The sequence below is a fragment of the Mya arenaria genome, chromosome 4 (genome assembly GCF_026914265.1).
Source record: "Mya arenaria isolate MELC-2E11 chromosome 4, ASM2691426v1".
Classification (NCBI taxonomy): Eukaryota; Metazoa; Mollusca; class Bivalvia; order Myida; family Myidae; genus Mya; species Mya arenaria.
In genome coordinates this window covers 75,895,001-75,912,397 of record NC_069125.1, presented here as the reverse complement: position 1 = coordinate 75,912,397, position 17,397 = coordinate 75,895,001, and the positions used below count along the sequence as shown (strand labels likewise).

Sequence of the window (17,397 nt, the reverse complement as noted above, 5' to 3'; positions counted from 1 at the left end):
GTATTTGACATCAATAGTGATTAAAAATTACGTATAAGTTCATGACGTTTGAAGTGAGCATTTTCAATGATAGTAAAACAATAAAATATTTTTTTTAAAAGGGGAAAAAAATAAAAATTGATAAAACGGTCACATCAGGAATATTTATGTGAAAATATTTTGAAATCAGGCCAATGGTTTCAAAAGAGAAGTTTTTCATACAAACATATAGTGGTATCTAGCCTTGTCCCTGGAAACCATGTTTTTATGAATCAAGGAATTTGACAGTGGGTCACCTTAAGAACATTTCTGTGAAATAATTTTGAAATTTGGTTAATTGTTTCAGAAGTTGAAGATTTTCAAAGCTTTTCAAGTAGACATATTGTGAAAAAAATCCCCGCCCTTTTACAAACAACATAAGTGAAGGAATTTGAAAGAGGAACCTGAGGAACATTTCTGGGAAATTATTTTTAAACCAGGCCAGTGGATTCTGAGCAGAATATTTTCAATGATTTTTCTTTCAGTTGCCATCAACCAGATTACTGCATGGAACAATTTTATTGCAGGAATTTGGAAAAGGATCACCCAAGGAACAACCCTGTGAAGTTGTATTTGTTCCAGTGGTTTAGGAAAAGTTGTGTGAAGGAAAATCTTGGCAATGGACGTTTGATGTACGGCGGTCAATCACCCTATCAGAATAGCTGACGCTGAGCACTTTTTGCTCAGGTGAGCTAAAAAGGAAAGTGTTTTTTGTTCCACAATTATTGACCCATGTGTGGGACACAAAGCTTGAAATGGAACGGCCTCATTGACTCAACAAACTTGATGAATACTATTTTTAACGAAATCATTTCAAAGATGTTGTGGAGTACACTTACCAATTGCCATTTTCAACTAAGCAATGACACATTGAGCTTGAACCATTATAACACGTTAACAAGTAAAAAAACAGTTATGTGATCTATGTGATTATTTTCTTCCTGAGTTTCACAAATGATAAACATGAAGGTACAAGCTACCCCACCTTTTGAACCTTTCTTTTTCTTCTTTTTCCGTCTGCTCTCCTCTGGTTGGAGAGGCTCCAGTTTGCGGCCTTCTGGCATATTTTTCACCTCGTCACTTGGACGCCCCGAGATCAACTGGCTGATAGAGCTACCCACATTGTGAAGCTGCTCTGGCCCACGCCCAAATGGTGGGTCCCGCTTGTAACTGTTTTTTTCTATCTTTACTTTCTCACTACTTGATGGGTAGTAATTAGGATACCTGCTGTAATATGAGGAACTTTCTGCTAAAGAAAAATTGATCTTTTTATCAACATCAACTTCATTTGCTCTTAGTCCTGATGTTGACTGTTCGGACTCCCATGAATGTCTACTTCTTTCAAATGATGGCTCATAATGTTTATAACTTGGAACATCTTTTTCTAGTGGCCTATAACCCATATTGAAATATTTAGCTCTATGAGATGTGTCATCATCACTCTCACCATCTGTATTAAAGTCATCCTGATATCTTGTGGAATCTCTTGTGAAATTAAAGTCATCATCAGTATCTTCATTAGCTCTACGACCTGAAGGGAATGTTTGAAGTTCAATCCCCTCAGATATATCACTTCGAGGAGAGTTTATATTATCTAGGGAGGAATGTTCAGACTTTACTTCATGTGCTTCATCATAGTCTAGATTTAAACCACAGCCTGACCGTATCTTTACCTTTGGATAATAGTCATGAACACCCCTATCATAGTCTGTTTCATTATCATCACTAAAGCTACCAATGCTGTTTGTGGCCTTGCTTGAGTTTCCCACACCAGAGTCATTGCGTGTTTCTGACTCCAATGACCTCATGCTGATTTTGGTGGAGGAGTCTGGTGTTCTGGAATATCCATGGTAACCGTAGCCCTCGTCTTCTTCCTCACTTGCCTCACCCGCCTTCGTCCACTGCGAGCCCCCTGGGCTGTAATTGGACATCCTGGTGCCTGAAATCATATAACCAGTCAGGAATGATACACTTTTAAACCTAAAAATATATGACATATTATCTTGTTTATTTGAGTTTATCAAGGCCTACCTGCGCCCATTGGCGGCATTATGGCTTGACCCCGCTGTGGCGCCATCACGACTTAAATTGTGTTTAAATGCCATAGGTGACATGAGATAGAAGTGACAGCAATTTGCAGTCAAATCCAGACATTGGAAGACTTATAGAAACAGAGTGAGATACAATAGATCCTTGTGTGATACCCTGTCTCTTTGCGAAGAGACCTCTTGGTTCTTTAAGGTGCTCGGTGTAAAGCATTGATACAAGGGATACAACTTTTTTGGGTTGAACCAGTACTGAGTACACCACTTTTCCAAGCACCACCCTTTAAATGCAGAGTGCCAGGCAAGGGAGTTACTTGTACTAACTTTTAACGTCTTTTGGTATGACGCGACACTTTCATGTATTAGTAAATATTGTCACAAAAAAATAAAAAATGATCTAATGATGACAACATATTAGGTATGACATCAATTTTTTATGGTAAACATAACTTTTTTAAATGAAATTGACAACTTCAATGTTGTTGTTTTTACATTTTCAGTCATATTGAATATTAATACTATCAAAACAATTGAGTTGGATTATGAATTCACATGAAGAAGTTGCTAAAATATTGTCTTATATTTGTTTACATGCAAAATCTTAACCAGAATTAAAAGTTGAATGACAAGCAATGGGAAGTATAGTTTTCCGTATTCGTTGAATACTAAGTGAAGAAAAATAGCAGTAGGTGATGACAGAGCCAACAGCAGGAGCTTGAAAAAAACATGTGTGTCTCTGTTCATGTTCAGTAAATATGGTAAACCACCTTTTAGAATGCTTTTAACCTTGAATGAGATGTTTAAAACTGTTAAAATATTGTTCTTTAAAAAAATCAGCAACCGGGCGACCATTGAAGCATGTGCATGACAACTCTGAGGTTGAGGCAGATCCCTGCTGTATATAAGTGTTGCTCATTCAATATTAGGTTTATATTCAATTAAAGTTGTGGACAAAAACATCAACACTTCAGTTAAATGAAAAAAAAATTGAGTTAGGGTTTTCGCAAAGCAAAAAGCACACACAAAAAATAGAAAGGAAGTGCAAACTTACAAGGATAAAAAAATAAATTACCGGAAAACACAAGGAAAAGGAGTAGGTGTTAGACAGAACTAGAATTCCATGAACATTTAGGTAGCTCCCATTATTTTTCTAGAAATGGTCACCATGATCGTAACCTTTGACCAATTACCAGTGATAGGGGTCATCTACCGACCATGAACGATGTGCAAGTTAGAAGACTATGAACTTGTTCACAGATGACAATGCCAGTCTGAGTCAAAGAAATCCCTATAGACTTGTATGCCATGTTTGTAGGTTACACACATAATGGGCAAAAGTGTGACCTTGAACTTGAAAGTGTGTCGCTGGAACATGTACACTGTACTTTTGCTCAATGTGGCAATAATTATGCACACAAAGAAACACCTAGAGCTATCACCTATTAGTTCAGTTCATGGTGATGAACCTAGTATAATTTAATTGATTTTGATGGTATGTACCAAGTTCCAAACAATTAATCATGGACTGCAAAAGCAATTCGCTCAACAAAATTAAGAACAAATAGCACAAAACTACCATAGATGCAGATGCCTGTAATTATATCTGTTTCAAAGTTAGTTTGTGCAAATATACATATTCAAATCTAGATAAGTGCTCACCCACCTGCAGGAGCAAGACTGAAGGTCCTAGCCCTCAACACCAGGTTGTTAAAGTCACTATCTGGAAGATCTGATACCACTCGTGCTTTGTCTTTGATGAGATCTAACTGAAAACACAAAGAAGCAGTCTGACTCCAATTCATGTGACACCAATAACTGTTAAAGCCATGGAGAGATATACTTGTCCCACAATTACTCTGTACAAATACAAACAAAGGAACATGGAAGTAACTTCAAAACATTTGTTTGTTTACTATTAAGGACAGTCATTACAGGTTAGGTCAACACTCAGCAATAGACACTGTATTCAAAATAATTTTATGTTGGCGGATTATTTTTATGAATTTTAATATGGCAAATCCTTCACGTAAAAATTGTTTTGTACCAGAAGTTGGCAGTTATTCCGATCGGGATTCTGGGTTAAAGCATATTGCGTCCATAAAATATCATAATACAAGAAAGTTACCAGATAATGATATATTAGTTCCATACACAAAAAAATTAATATCCAACAAATAATTATGAGTTTGATGGGTTTTCTTCATTTCATACTGTCAAAACAAAACGATATATACATGCAGGGCACCTGCAAGACTGCGGTTCACAGTTTTACAACAATTGGAATAATTTGGACATGACTGAGTTGTTACGATTGTATTTACAAGTCTATCTCGAAGCTTGCCGAAGATTGTCGAGTTTTTATTCTTGGTATATTTGTGTCTGTGTCAATCAAGTTTCGTTTTATTGGAAAGGTAAAGCCTGTGCATTTAATGTTTGTTTTGTGTAAAAAATATTTGCACTCACATGGTAAAATATGAATATAAACCTTTATTATCTATTTCAAAGATAAAATACTTCCCTAAATACAATTTCAATATTTTCGAAACCCTCGTTATTGCACAAACCCATTTAGACATTGGGGATTGGAAGAATCCCGTATACCACCTCTTTTATTTTAGACTATATAAACACTGATGCAAAAGCGCTCCAAGCATAAAATAGACATATAGTCATTACTGAGCAATTTTTGAGAAAGTGCTGCTGATATGCACTAGAGAACCTGATGACACATAAAATATGCATGGTAAACCAGCCTGTGGAAGATGTCAAGATACCAGGTCATTTAGAATTTATATGGCAGCAAAAATATGCAACTCACAGCCCATACTAAAAAAAACAACACCATTCTGACCAGTAAGAAAAACCCAGCAAATTTAAAATATGATGTTTCAGCGTTTTTAATGTTTTTAACGTAACAATCATGACAATCAAACACGAGACGTTGAATATGAAGTGTGTAAACCCTAAAACTGGTGGTGCTTCAGAAATAAGGGTAGTACCTGGTTGTCAGGTAAATCTTTAGGAAGTAGAGAATCATATATGCTAAAAAATTGATCAGTGTCTTCGTTCTTGATTGCAGAACCTAGAAGGAATGCATATTTTTCTATTTCTGCGACATTATCGATGTCAATTTCCATTTTGCGATCCAGCCATTTTGAATATGAAGAATCTCCTGTCGCCAAGCAAAAGTCTCGTGAACGACGAGACAAGTCGAGATTGGACATGTCAATATTGGGCACCTGTCGAAATATCATGTCATCAAGAGCCGAAACATGATCGGCTATTTCTATTCACCGTGCAACGTTCCGTACGTACAGCACTTTTATTCACCTATAAGTTATGATAACACATGACCATGTCTCATGGTTTTTAAGTCCGTGACAGGATTAAGCAAATCTTGAGTTCTTACATAAAATACTTTTACAAGTAACTTCACAATGCCACTACTGGATCTGATTCGTTCGATGTTGCAACATTTCTTTTATTGATAAAAATCACGCTACAAAAAATCCGCATTAAAATGGCAGTTTCGTGATGTAAGAAATACATTCCCTTCGGGACGAATGGGAACATGACGACCAACGTGGAAAATAATTTCATATTTATTCGGAACTACATTCATACAGTATATATCGCAGACTATGGTCCAGTTAAGGGGATGTTTTACACAACACCAGGGAACAGGACTGTCTTATTTAACAGACTGGCAGTGGATGAAAACAATATTGCAGAAAGTAAAGCGAAATGGCGAAAATGTCCAAAACTCCCTCTTTTCACATGCAATTTTGTTAACACCACATTCGACCAAGATTGTCTTTCGATAAATTGTTTGATCCCCTTCCCTTTTTTCAACAAGCTCAGTTTATAACTGAGCCTGCCGATTCAGTGTCCATTAGGAGGCTGTTCTACTCCTTGATTGATCGCGGGAAAAAGAGTGTTGCCGATAGCTTGTAGCGCATTGTGGCATCTTGAATGAGTGTGTTGATGTATGTCGAGAGAGATGAGACAGTGGAAGAACACGATTGGTTTTTGTTGATGGCAGCTATACAGATCGTTTGCGATTTTGTATAAGAGATTGAGGCGGGACATCTGTCTGAGTTACTAGCTGTAGTTGCGTCCATTTAAGGTCTTGGAGCATCTCAATGACGCTTGTTCCTTACTGGTGTATAAGGTTAATACACCTTTTTGAGGTCGTTACCATCTGCAAAGGCCCGCAAAATGGTTTGCAGCCCGGGTGCGTCAGTGTGACAGTCGGTGTGGTTCCACTACCGCTCGATGATCCCATATTATTTTGAGCCTTGGTTGATTCTGATATCATTCGAGTTAGGTAGTAGGAGAATTGTTATGTTACTTAGAAGACCCCATTGTTTGTAATGTCTATTAGTAGTGTGTAGCCTTGAGATGACTCCTAGAAGGTTCACATAGTTGTAATAATTACTATCAGTCCAATTCCAGAACAATACTGGTGTTTTGTTGGTTCTATGGTAGAAAGTTCTTCAACATAGCTGCAAAGGTCATCAAATATAGAAGGAGCATCATGTTCTCGTCGATATAATACCTTTGTTTACATTTCTGACATTTCAAATGGTCACCGAAGATCAATGGGCCAAAAACCGGAAGTGGCTGAACAAATCTGGAACATTTTGTTGGAGGGCGAAACGACAGAGATTTTACCAATATATAATTTCTACTCTCAACCTGTAGATGATTCTCTCTGTCAGCTTTCAGTATCAGCGAAGTGGGAATAAATAGGAAAGAAATGAAAAATCGGACTCGGATGAAGATAGACAACTGCACTTTAGCGCATCCCACTAAAGGTTCATGCCATGGCCTGAAAATATAGCCTAAATTACGGTGTTTTCTGCATTTTCTATCTATCTCTATGTCAACTCCTCTTCCGAGTGTTACTGACATGAACGGTGCGCGCCGGCTTGTTAGTGAAAAAATAAAACACTGATGAGGCAAATCACATCAGAAAAGTGAGAACTAGGGTATAAAAGAGAACACAATTTAGGTAACATGATAAAAAGTGATTGGTGAACTGGTAAAAGGATAAAAACACTGCTCGCTTATCTAATGCTTAATGGTTGCCACAGCCACCTTGAATGTGTCAGGGGTGGTTATAGTGACAATATGTTTTGGCAAAACTGTTCCAATGTACAACCGAGTGAGGATAGAATGAAAATTTGTGATAGTCAGTTTTACTTGAATTTGTCTGAAACATAGTGGGTGCATTAGTCTGGTAAATCTTATTAGTGTTTGAATATACGACGGCAGCGTAATAGCAACATGATGATGGTATATGTTGTAAAACATTACAAGTCGGGAATCTAGTCTACGTTGTTCAAATGAGCGCCAACCAAGACTTTCCTGTATGTTTGTAACACTGGAGAGAGGAGAGAAGTCATGTTTAACCCAACGGATAGCCCGACATTGAACCATTTCAATTTTATTGGTGTTTGATTTTGTGTGTGGGTGCCAAATTGTGCTTGCATATTCTAACTGAGGCAGACCCACGTCACGACTGTCACATGAGGTAGACCCACTTCACGACTGTCTTCACATGAGAAATATAATTTACTGGTGGATCGCAATGTGTATGAATTGTTGTTGCAATGGTTTAACGGTATACATGTATGCTTTTTTATAAACAATATTTTAGGAAAATATATCGTATTGTTAATTCTTGACTCTTAGCGGCATTAATAGAGCAATCGTTATGGAATACATTACCATTTTCGACTTAGGTGATCGTTTGAGATTCCCATTGTGGCGCTCTTATTCTCCTACTCTGAAAGAAGTAATGATTTTTTAACTCGCCGTCTGTTTTCGAAGACGCCCCCCCCCCCCCCACCCACACACACTCACACACTTAGTCGACTTCAAATGAGGTCAGCTTTTGCGTCCGAATGTGGTATTCATGTAGATGATCATTTTGTTTTAATATTCAGCCAGGACAGCTGGAAGAATAGTCGATAGCATATTTCATTTACTAGTATTTTTTCTAATTGTAATTGGTTTGTCATCCAGGTCTGTACAATGTTACAATTATTATGAGACTGAATAAACAAAAAGTTTTAAACCTTGATTCTACTTTATTAGCGAATGTTAGGCGATCTATGTCGGATAGCTGTCTTTGTATGCCTTATTCGTACCTTTGGCACTAGATATTGACCCGGCTTGATGCATTCGTTAACAATCGTAACAACTCGGCCATCTCCGGCAAGCTTCGAGATATATCTTGATACTAGCCGAGGAGTTCCGATTGATTCGTTAACTGATGGCGACTTCTGTACCTGAGTTGGTTAATTTATCTGTTTATATGCTATGCTGTACTTTATTTTTCATTGTATAGAAATTGATCATGGCTTCGGTTGACAGTTTTTACGGTGATACCACCAACAGTCATTGTAAAAGCAATGCCATGCAAGTGGTATTTGTATGTTTTAGTATCTCTTGGACCCCAGGCTTGTGCCTCTAAACATTGCTTTAAATGTTTGACTACCGGGCTTGTCCCTGTATTTTCCATTGTATTAATATACTAGTATTCTTATTTTGCAAATTTTGATAAATGATGGGAGGGTGTGATGTTTGAACTATTTAAAACCACGAGTGAACTCCTGTTTCGTTAATGGTGGTGACCCCCAACTTATATTGATAAACATAAAAATATGTTGATGCATGTGTAATCTGTCTGTGTTGTTTTTACGTTGTCTGTTTCTTGTTCTGTGTTTGCTGTGCCTTTCAACAGAGGATATTGCCCGATCGGGTACAAGGGGCTTCGGGAAACATAATTTTTCACACACTTTATTTCTTATAAACAGGCTACGTTTCCTGATCGGTAAGCAATGCATACTTGTTTTCACTGCCTGTTTGGTTTTGCTTACCGAATGGGGAACAAATGCCTTTAATTCAAGAAACATATTGAAAAATAATCCATATCTTAAGAATGAAGAAATTAAAAAATATCTGAACAAAAATGGTCGTTTTATTTCCCGATCCTGGAACAACTTGATAAGATGTGATTTTGTGTTATATGCCTTTGGCGTTTGCCCAGTACCAACTGGTTTAAACTTTTTGCTACTGAGCTTGTTTCTGTAGCTTTTTGCATAAATATTGATAAATGAACACTGAAGGTGAATACTCTTGTTTCCCTTGTTTATCTCCACTCCTTACAGGGTATTTGATAAAACTTTGGCTACTTGACTTGTCTTTGTAATTTACATGGTGTAACAATTTAATTTTAACAACGCTACACGAATTCACAGACTAAGACATACTTTAATACGCGCAACATAGATTTAAAAACGTAACGTTATTTGGGAAATTACATCGAAGTTACGTCCTAGCCATGTCTGCCCTGACGTTTTATTTGGACAACAAAGCGGGCTAAAAAATATCTGTTGAAACCATTGAAATATCAAGTTTTACTATATAAGCATCACCAATCTGCAAGTAATCCGTATGGCAAAATACGCTTGTCCGTATTCGACCCAGAACAGTACGGCCATCATGTCACAGGAATCATTGTGCTAAAGTGAACAGACGGTCTTCATCCGAGAAATGCCTTATTTAAATGTAATGAAACATGTAAAAACCTACCTTCCAGACCATTACTAACCAAAATTTCACTCGAGGCCAATACAGCACCCCTAATCAAAACGTCATAATAACGCGGAAAAAAATCACTTCATTGTTAACTCCTTGTCGAATAACGGGTGTAAAAATGTTTGTTCGGTACAATAAAATTAACCAGATGCCATGGAGTTACGTGATATAGTATATAATGTTAACCCTCGAAGACATTTACTTACAATCATCTGCTACTGAGCAACTAGATATTCTAATGGTGGTCAAAAAGTAACCATTGCAAATAAACATTCAAAACAGAAAATGTTTTTATTTACAATAAAAATTCATCATATCGATAGAAAGCTCTTGAAATTTATATTTTAAAAATTGAATCAGTATTTTACTTCATGCTTCAAGTTGGTATATAGAGATTGATCACTGTACGTTGATTCAATGACAGTTCGACGCGTTATGAACACCTTGTGCACTCGATCAAAACATGCTGACAAAATTTCATGTAACACATTTTTTGCTAAAAGAAAATTAATTTATTGACGATATGATTTTAAACAGGTTTGTATAAGTGCAAAAATGTAGATCAAAATGTATATAATTAAGAATAAGAACGTACGCATTACTAATGAACATGACGACTAGATGGAGATATGTAAATATTACAATACCCTTGTTTATTATCGTTCATAGCCCATATTTATTTCCAATATTACCAATGCAATTAAACTTGAAACATTAACATTTTATAAGAAAAGTGTTTTAACTGTCTCACATCGAGTATCATTATTTCAGTTAAATAATAATGATATAAGAAAAAATGCAGTCAAGTATAAATCACAAATTATTTTCAGGTCGAACAAAGGAGCGAAATTGTTTTATTACTTTAAATGATAAACTTCGTTCCACATGCCATACCCGAAGTGTCATAAAGTTGTCACCCTGCTGTGATAAGCCGCATGAGGGGCAATAAAACCATTACAGTTGAATACACAATTACTGGGCACCAATTTTCTACTTATTTGACATAAATGTTCAAAAAGGACCAAAATATAGTTTTAATTTTTCATTATTTCGAAAAGTTCATTTGAAAGAATAAAATACAATCCGCTGGAAGCTAAGCGATCGGATGTGTAAAAATAACCTAAATAGCAAAACAATTTTTAGCTCATTCTTAATTCAATGTTACTTTGGGTGACTAACAAAACCCTAAAAAAAGGACCATTTTGAAATGTATAGATCATATAATTAAAGCAAAACCATCATCTTCAAGGGCAAGAATTATCCTAACATATATGTAGGAAGTAAGTTGATCTGTTGAAAGACTTATTCGTGAGAACTGTTTAACCATATTTTCCATATACTGTATAACTCTACCGTATAGGCACTTTTGCTACACTGGATTTCTCCAAAGTTGGCAATGCTGGATGTTTAGTACCTGGTACGGGCGGCATGGTACGGTGAACGGGTATTTGTAGTAATCGTTTTTGGCTCTTGAGATCATTTGGCCCATGATAGAAATGCGGAAGTGGCCTGATTTGTAAACAAATCATTGTAGCTCTAATTAGAAAACACGCTGTTTACGACCATGTCATTCTAGACATTTGTTTATCAAAGAAGAATACAGTTTAACGTTAAGGACAAATAAACTGAGAATTTAATCAATCCTTACCCTGGTACATCTAAAACAATATCATGGCTGAAAACGTATTTCTGTTTATTCCAAATATTGTGGGTAAGTGATCTTAACATAAAATATATATTAAACTGTTTAAATGAACATTCAGTGTGAAGTGTTGTATTCAATGTGATGCATTTTTTACTGTGTAAAGCCGTATAGAATACAGTTAATGTCTTGAAATCACAGAATCTTGTCTTTGTAGTTGTTGACTTTGATCACATGCGGCAGCTACGTTGACAGGACCCACCCTATTTGCCACTAGAAAAGAAAAAGAAATCAAGATAAAAAATTATTAGAACATGACCATTAATCACAAAAGCCTAATTATCAACCATTACTGTGAAATCATTAATGTTCGTGGGGCAATAATGTAATAATATGGTTTTCGTGGGTTGGGAGATCAACAAATTCAAGACCCTTTATTCACTTTTTCAATTGCCATGTTATATACATACTCGAGTTTATTCGTTACAGTGGCCGCAGTATACAGCGTAAATAACCGTCTCACTGTACAGTACATGTTACTATCATTGTTTCGTTAATATATTATATCTGCCTTTAACAAATGATAGACCAAATCATTTAAATGTGTTATGAATGAAATGACAGAAGCACGTGCCTAAAAGTGTGTTGTTCATGAAAATCTTCAGGTTTACAAGATGTGAGTGATGAGTGTCGGATCTCGATTTTTTCTTAAAGGAAATAATTAATCGATTACATTGGAGGTTACTGAGCACCCAACGTAACAATGTACAAAACAGTGCGCTCAATATACTTATTAAACAAAAACCTGTAAAAAGATATTGAAATGATATGATATAAAATGAGATGACATTCAAAAGTAATTGAATTTGTAAACATCAGCTATCTTTTGGGCTTATTATCTCAAATATACGGACCTTCTCGGTGTTTTCACAGTTTGCAAATCTTTTAATTGGCATTCAACGGTTTCGCTTATCTTTATTTATGATCAGGGTACATCTTCTTTTATGACCTTAACTTCCTATTAATTCGATAATTGACATGGATATATGCACTAATTGGCATGTCGTACCACTTTAGTGAGTGTCATAAACCAAGTGACATAGAAGACGGAAATCACAGGCCAGCGCATGGAGATAAATCACAGGCCAGCGCATGGAGATAATGCAGGCGATCTAGGACGTTTGCAGTTTCAATTTTTTTTTTCAAAAATGAAAAATCACGATAAAAATGATTTCACTGTATATTCTATAATTTCTTATTATAAGCTGACATCTTTTGTTCAGTACTAAAGTTTTGTAATAATTATCTGAAACTGATGTCTAAACTTTTGTAATTAGTAAACATGAACAGGTAACATTTAGTTGTTACATAATGTTAAAACATATTTTTTTACAAATGGCATTTAATTTACAACTGCACTTCACAACACATACATTTTTTCTTATTTTAATACGCTTTCCAGTCTGGCCAGTCTTTTATACCCATCTCTCTTCCAGACCAGAATGAAGATATCTGTTGATATCTGTTGTTCTGGAATTGGTCCGGTCCAATCAGTCATTTTTACCCAATCAACAATGATGTTGGTGCTGACACTAAATTCAAACAGTTTTCATGATCAGTGCTGACTGTATTGGCTGAATTATAAATTTTGGTATATTTTAGCCACAACAACATATATTTTGATATATGAGGGACTCCCTGTTACAGATTCAGTATACAAAGATCCCTAAGAGAAGTTCTAATTATTGCTTACCAGATTCTGGGACCAAACTCCGTTCAATGTCTAGTTTTAATAGTGAGACCAGCCATTTTAAATGAAAGTGAAGAGTGCTATTTCTATTTATCATTTCAGATTATTTTCGAGTAGTGTTTGCGTTTGCCTCCTTCTACTACATGCCATCCGATCCGTGGCTGGCCTCTGTCCTATATATTGTTAGTGGGCTGCTTGATGCCATCGATGGCCATCTTGCCAGGATGCTGAACCAAGGTATCTTACTGATTGAAAATAGTGACATGAGGATTGATTTTTTGCTTGTGAATTTCATGCAGTATGAATCCTCCGACGTGAGCTTGCAAATATTCTACCGGTATTCAGTTAACACTCTTGTGCCTCAGTTGCCATACTACATGAACACACAAAAAGAAATCAGTATTTGAATGACCGGCAAGGACTTAAAATCTAAGGTTTGGTTCATTTAAATTTCAGGGAGCAAGCTAGGTGCAATGTTGGACCAGCTGATTGACCGGATGACCACCATGTGTCTGTGTGCAGCATTGTGCCACTTCTACCCCAAGTACATGCTCTTCTTCCAGGCATCTATGGCCATCGATATCGTCAGTCACTGGTTCCATCTCCAGAGGTACATACTAGCTTGGAAATGGTTCAACCTGTGGTAGTGGGCTATTTAACTGGTTACTATCGCTACATTCATATAATGACATTTTCTGAAAAAGAATTTACCTGAGATTAAAAATCGCTTATTGTAAAATGTCCCATTAATCTCTTAAATATATTGCATGTTATTTGCTTTATCAAATGCAAAGGATACTTGCTTAAATGTTTCATCAGACAGTCATAAACTTTTAGTTAAGGATTTTCCTAACCACAGTCCAGTGTTATACAAGAGTTTATAAAAGCATACATGTAGCTTACAAGTTCTTAGGAACTTAGCAGCATTGTATGTAATGTAACCAGTGCTGTTTTCCAGCTCCCTAATGACGGGCAAAACAAGCCATAAGGTGTTGGACCTGTCTGCCAACCCGGTTCTCAGACATTACTACCATAACAAGGTAAGAGCTATTACTGTACTATTTAATTGTGCTTATTGTCACACCGTAATTATTCAGTTATACAGTTTGATTTAGAGTTTTGTGTCCCTATTATCTTTTAATAAGTTAAAGAGCGTGAGTGTTGAATATTTTCAGCTGATCCTGTTTATTATGTGTTCTGCCAATGAGCTGTTTTTCTGCATGCTGTACCTGTGCTATTTCACTGAAGGACCCACTGGTAAGTCCTACATGTCAATGATTATATTGTTGAGACTGTGGTTACAGTAATCAAATATGTTGCTGCTCTTATTGATGTTGTGTGTTTTTTGCCACAAGCCTTGATCACACTTTATGCTGAAATTCTTGATCACACTTGATCATTGTAAAAGCCTTGATCACACTTGGTCATTATAAAAGCCTTGATCACACTTGATTATGGTGAAATTCTTGATCATTTTTTTTCATTGTAAAAAGCCTTGATTATGCTGAAATTCTTGATCACACTTGATCATTGTAAAAGCCTTGATCACACTTGGTCATTATAAAAGCCTTAATCACACTTGGTCATTATAAAAGCCTTGATCACACCTGATCATTGTAAAAGTATTCATCACACTTGATCATTGTAAAAGCCTTGATCACACTTGGTCATTAATAAAGCCTTGATCACACTTGATCATTGTAAAAGTATTCATCACACTTGGTCATTATAAAAGCCTTGATCACACTTGATCATTGTAAAAGTATTCATCACACTTGATCATTGTAAAAGCCTTAATCACGCTTAATTATGCTTGATCACGCTTAATGAGCTTAACTGTGTGTCAGGCACATGTTTTACTGCTTTTTACTGAATAAAGTTAGTTTGCTCCTAGCTATTTGAACAGTTAATCTCTTAAAGCAAGTCCTTGTAGATTTCATGATAAATTCTAAAATGTTTATTTACAGAAGTTGCCTTTGATTTGACTTACATGTGAATAATCTTTGATTTCATGTTATTTCAGTGTTGTTTGGTGTTGGCCTGTGCAGGTTGATCCTGTATGTATGTGCGCCGTTGTCCTTCATAAAAACGGGCATCAGCCTTGTCCAACTGGGAGCTGCCATGAGTAACATAGCAACCATCGATACTGAGGATCGCAAGAACAAGTGAAATCCACCAAACATCTAGCATTTGCATCAGTCATTGTAGTATACATGGTTCAAATATATTTATTGTGTAATTGTGATGATCATTCTACAGTAGACAACCCTTCTGTTGGTTGCTTTTGCTTAACCTCTAGAGAGTGCACCATTGTTCATTTTAACTGGAATTTTTATTTTTTGTATTTTAGTTGAGTGCAGTTTTTATAAATACTCATTTTCAAGTTTTTGTGAGGCTTTGTTTAAAAATGTGTCAGCCTACATAGAATAAAATAATTTAGTTGATAGTCATTGATTTTTGGCCATGCTTTGTAGACTTTTTACCACTATTTTAATATAATGATTTATTATGATAAATTTAGTTTCTTTTAAGACTTACAATACAATTAGTCAGCTTTTTGATTATGGAATAGAGTATGTAAAGTTATTGTCACTAGTTTCATTTTTAGACATAAATTAACATTTATATGTACTAAGCTTTATGATTTAAGCTGTGTCACAAGATTTTTGGTCTCTGTTCCCGACAGTTTTAGCAAATAGTTCCATCAATTTTGATCATTTACACCATGATTATATGAGAAAATACTATGATATATAGTTATAGGGTTTGTACAGTCATGCTGACTTTTTATTTAGTATGAAGAGCGATGTTGGTGAGAATATGCTTAAAGTTTCAATATATATTCTACTTAACATTTATAACTGTTATTACTACTTGTATAACATTTAAGTGTTAAACATTAACTTGCACACTTTTTTGATTTTCAAATATAGGTTGATAGAGATAAGGAATCAAAGTGGTTGACCATGATTCTATAAATAGTGTTGACATGATCTATTTATTGAGCAACATGTGATAATGAAACGGAAAACCCAAACTCTCGTGATGCAGCATTAGACACGTTTGTAGTAGTATACAATGGTCATTTCAAATGTTTACTTTTTTTAGGTATTCATTTCATATTTTATTTGAAATAACTAAATTTTCATGACTTTGATGTTGGTATTCTGTTTTAAAAATATCATTACTGGCACCAATATCACAAAAATACTATCAATTCTCAAATTATTTTACCACAAAACAGCATGCAATAATTTAAATTTGTTTTTACTCTTTTTAAAAGTGTATTTAGATAAGATAATGTTAAGAAATCAAAATTTCCCAAGACATTGATTCTAGAGCAGCACTTGTACTTGAGTACAGCTCATTATTTTTGAGTTATAACTAAATAACTTGTCTTAAGAGTAATGATTAATAATGCCTATCAACATAATACACAATAGAGTCCTTTTAAAAATAGTAAAACTTTTATCATTTTGATTCTTGCCATGCCTGCATGTGGAACAATGAGTTGAGATTGAGATTGTAGTTTTGGGATTGTAGGCTTGATGTTTTAGAAATGATAAGACCCTGCTTCAAGTTTGGGTGATAACAAAAGTGCTAGGTTTGATTGATGTTTGGTCTTTTCTTGTTATATTTTGTAAATGATGGAAAGACTAAAGACTGTAAATGGCCGATTTCTTTACTCATCTCTGGGTAATGATTCAAGACAAAAGTTGTACATAAATTGGCCTGATTTTGGATAATTATACCATTTCTTAGGCAAATGGTTGAAAGAATACCGGTAGTCAGTTTCTTGAGAAAAAGTAAGGAATGGACCAACCAAACCAGTGAAGAAACCGGCCAATAATGTTAAGTCATGTCTTTGTTTACACTTCAGGTTGTGTTAGAATTGTAAAGGTTACATTTAGCAGTGCTCCAAAATAAATGTTGACATCTTAGCATAAATAATTGAGGCTGATCAAATTGATGTACAGTACAAAATTTTGAGTATATACATGTCGATTATTTAATGATGAGATTGTTGTTGTATGTCTTATAAAATGTACTGAATAAAACTATGTTGTCACTGGTTTGTTTGCTTGTCCAAAAATGGTACTAGTAACCTACTGTTTATTCATCCAGTATCTTGAGTCTTCTTCTAACTGGCGTGAATATTTTTCATTTTTCATAACCAAATTAAAAGAAATATACAGTATGTTGTTTTGAATATTTAAACTATTTTTTAATAAAGTCAATGAAAAAGTATATCAGAAATTATTTAGTATTTATTTTGCATGGCCAGTGAGATGCTTAAACTAGAAAAGTTACTAAATTAAGTAAGTCAGATGCTT

At 35.3% G+C, this 17,397-nt stretch overlaps 2 protein-coding genes across 3 annotated transcripts in view; one reads left to right on the top strand and one right to left on the bottom strand.

The window, feature by feature from the left end:
• Positions 1–5,251, bottom strand: part of LOC128230317 (uncharacterized) — a 38,613-nt gene extending 33,362 nt beyond the window's left edge. Inside the window, exons 1-3 of one of the 2 annotated variants that reach the window (XM_052942493.1) lie at positions 5,063–5,251; positions 3,727–3,829; positions 1,004–1,957 (exon numbers count right to left, since the gene is read on the bottom strand). In XM_052942493.1, the coding sequence (XP_052798453.1) occupies positions 1,004–1,957; positions 3,727–3,829; positions 5,063–5,200 (1,195 nt within the window). In that variant the 5' untranslated portion in view covers positions 5,201–5,251. Of the gene's footprint in view, positions 1–1,003; positions 1,958–3,722; positions 3,833–5,062 lie in introns of those variants that run through there. The other variant, XM_052942494.1, reaches the window with a different exon arrangement.
• Positions 5,252–11,149: 5,898 nt separating this feature from the next.
• Positions 11,150–17,132, top strand: LOC128232653 (CDP-diacylglycerol--inositol 3-phosphatidyltransferase-like). Its single transcript, XM_052946340.1, has 6 exons — positions 11,150–11,382; positions 13,166–13,300; positions 13,520–13,673; positions 14,022–14,103; positions 14,239–14,320; positions 15,087–17,132. Exons 1-6 carry the CDS (start codon positions 11,343–11,345, stop codon positions 15,230–15,232), a joined length of 639 nt encoding a protein of 212 aa, XP_052802300.1. The 5' UTR covers positions 11,150–11,342; the 3' UTR covers positions 15,233–17,132.
• The last annotated feature ends 265 nt before the right edge of the window (positions 17,133–17,397 follow it).

Coding starts and splice junctions, on each gene's coding strand:
- LOC128232653 (XM_052946340.1), top strand. CDS start 11,343: ATGGCTGAAAACGTATTTCTGTTTATTCCAAATATTGTGG. Junction 14,104..14,238: donor GACATTACTACCATAACAAG/GTAAGAGCTATT, acceptor GAATATTTTCAG/CTGATCCTGTTTATTATGTG. Junction 14,321..15,086: donor TTTCACTGAAGGACCCACTG/GTAAGTCCTACA, acceptor ATGTTATTTCAG/TGTTGTTTGGTGTTGGCCTG.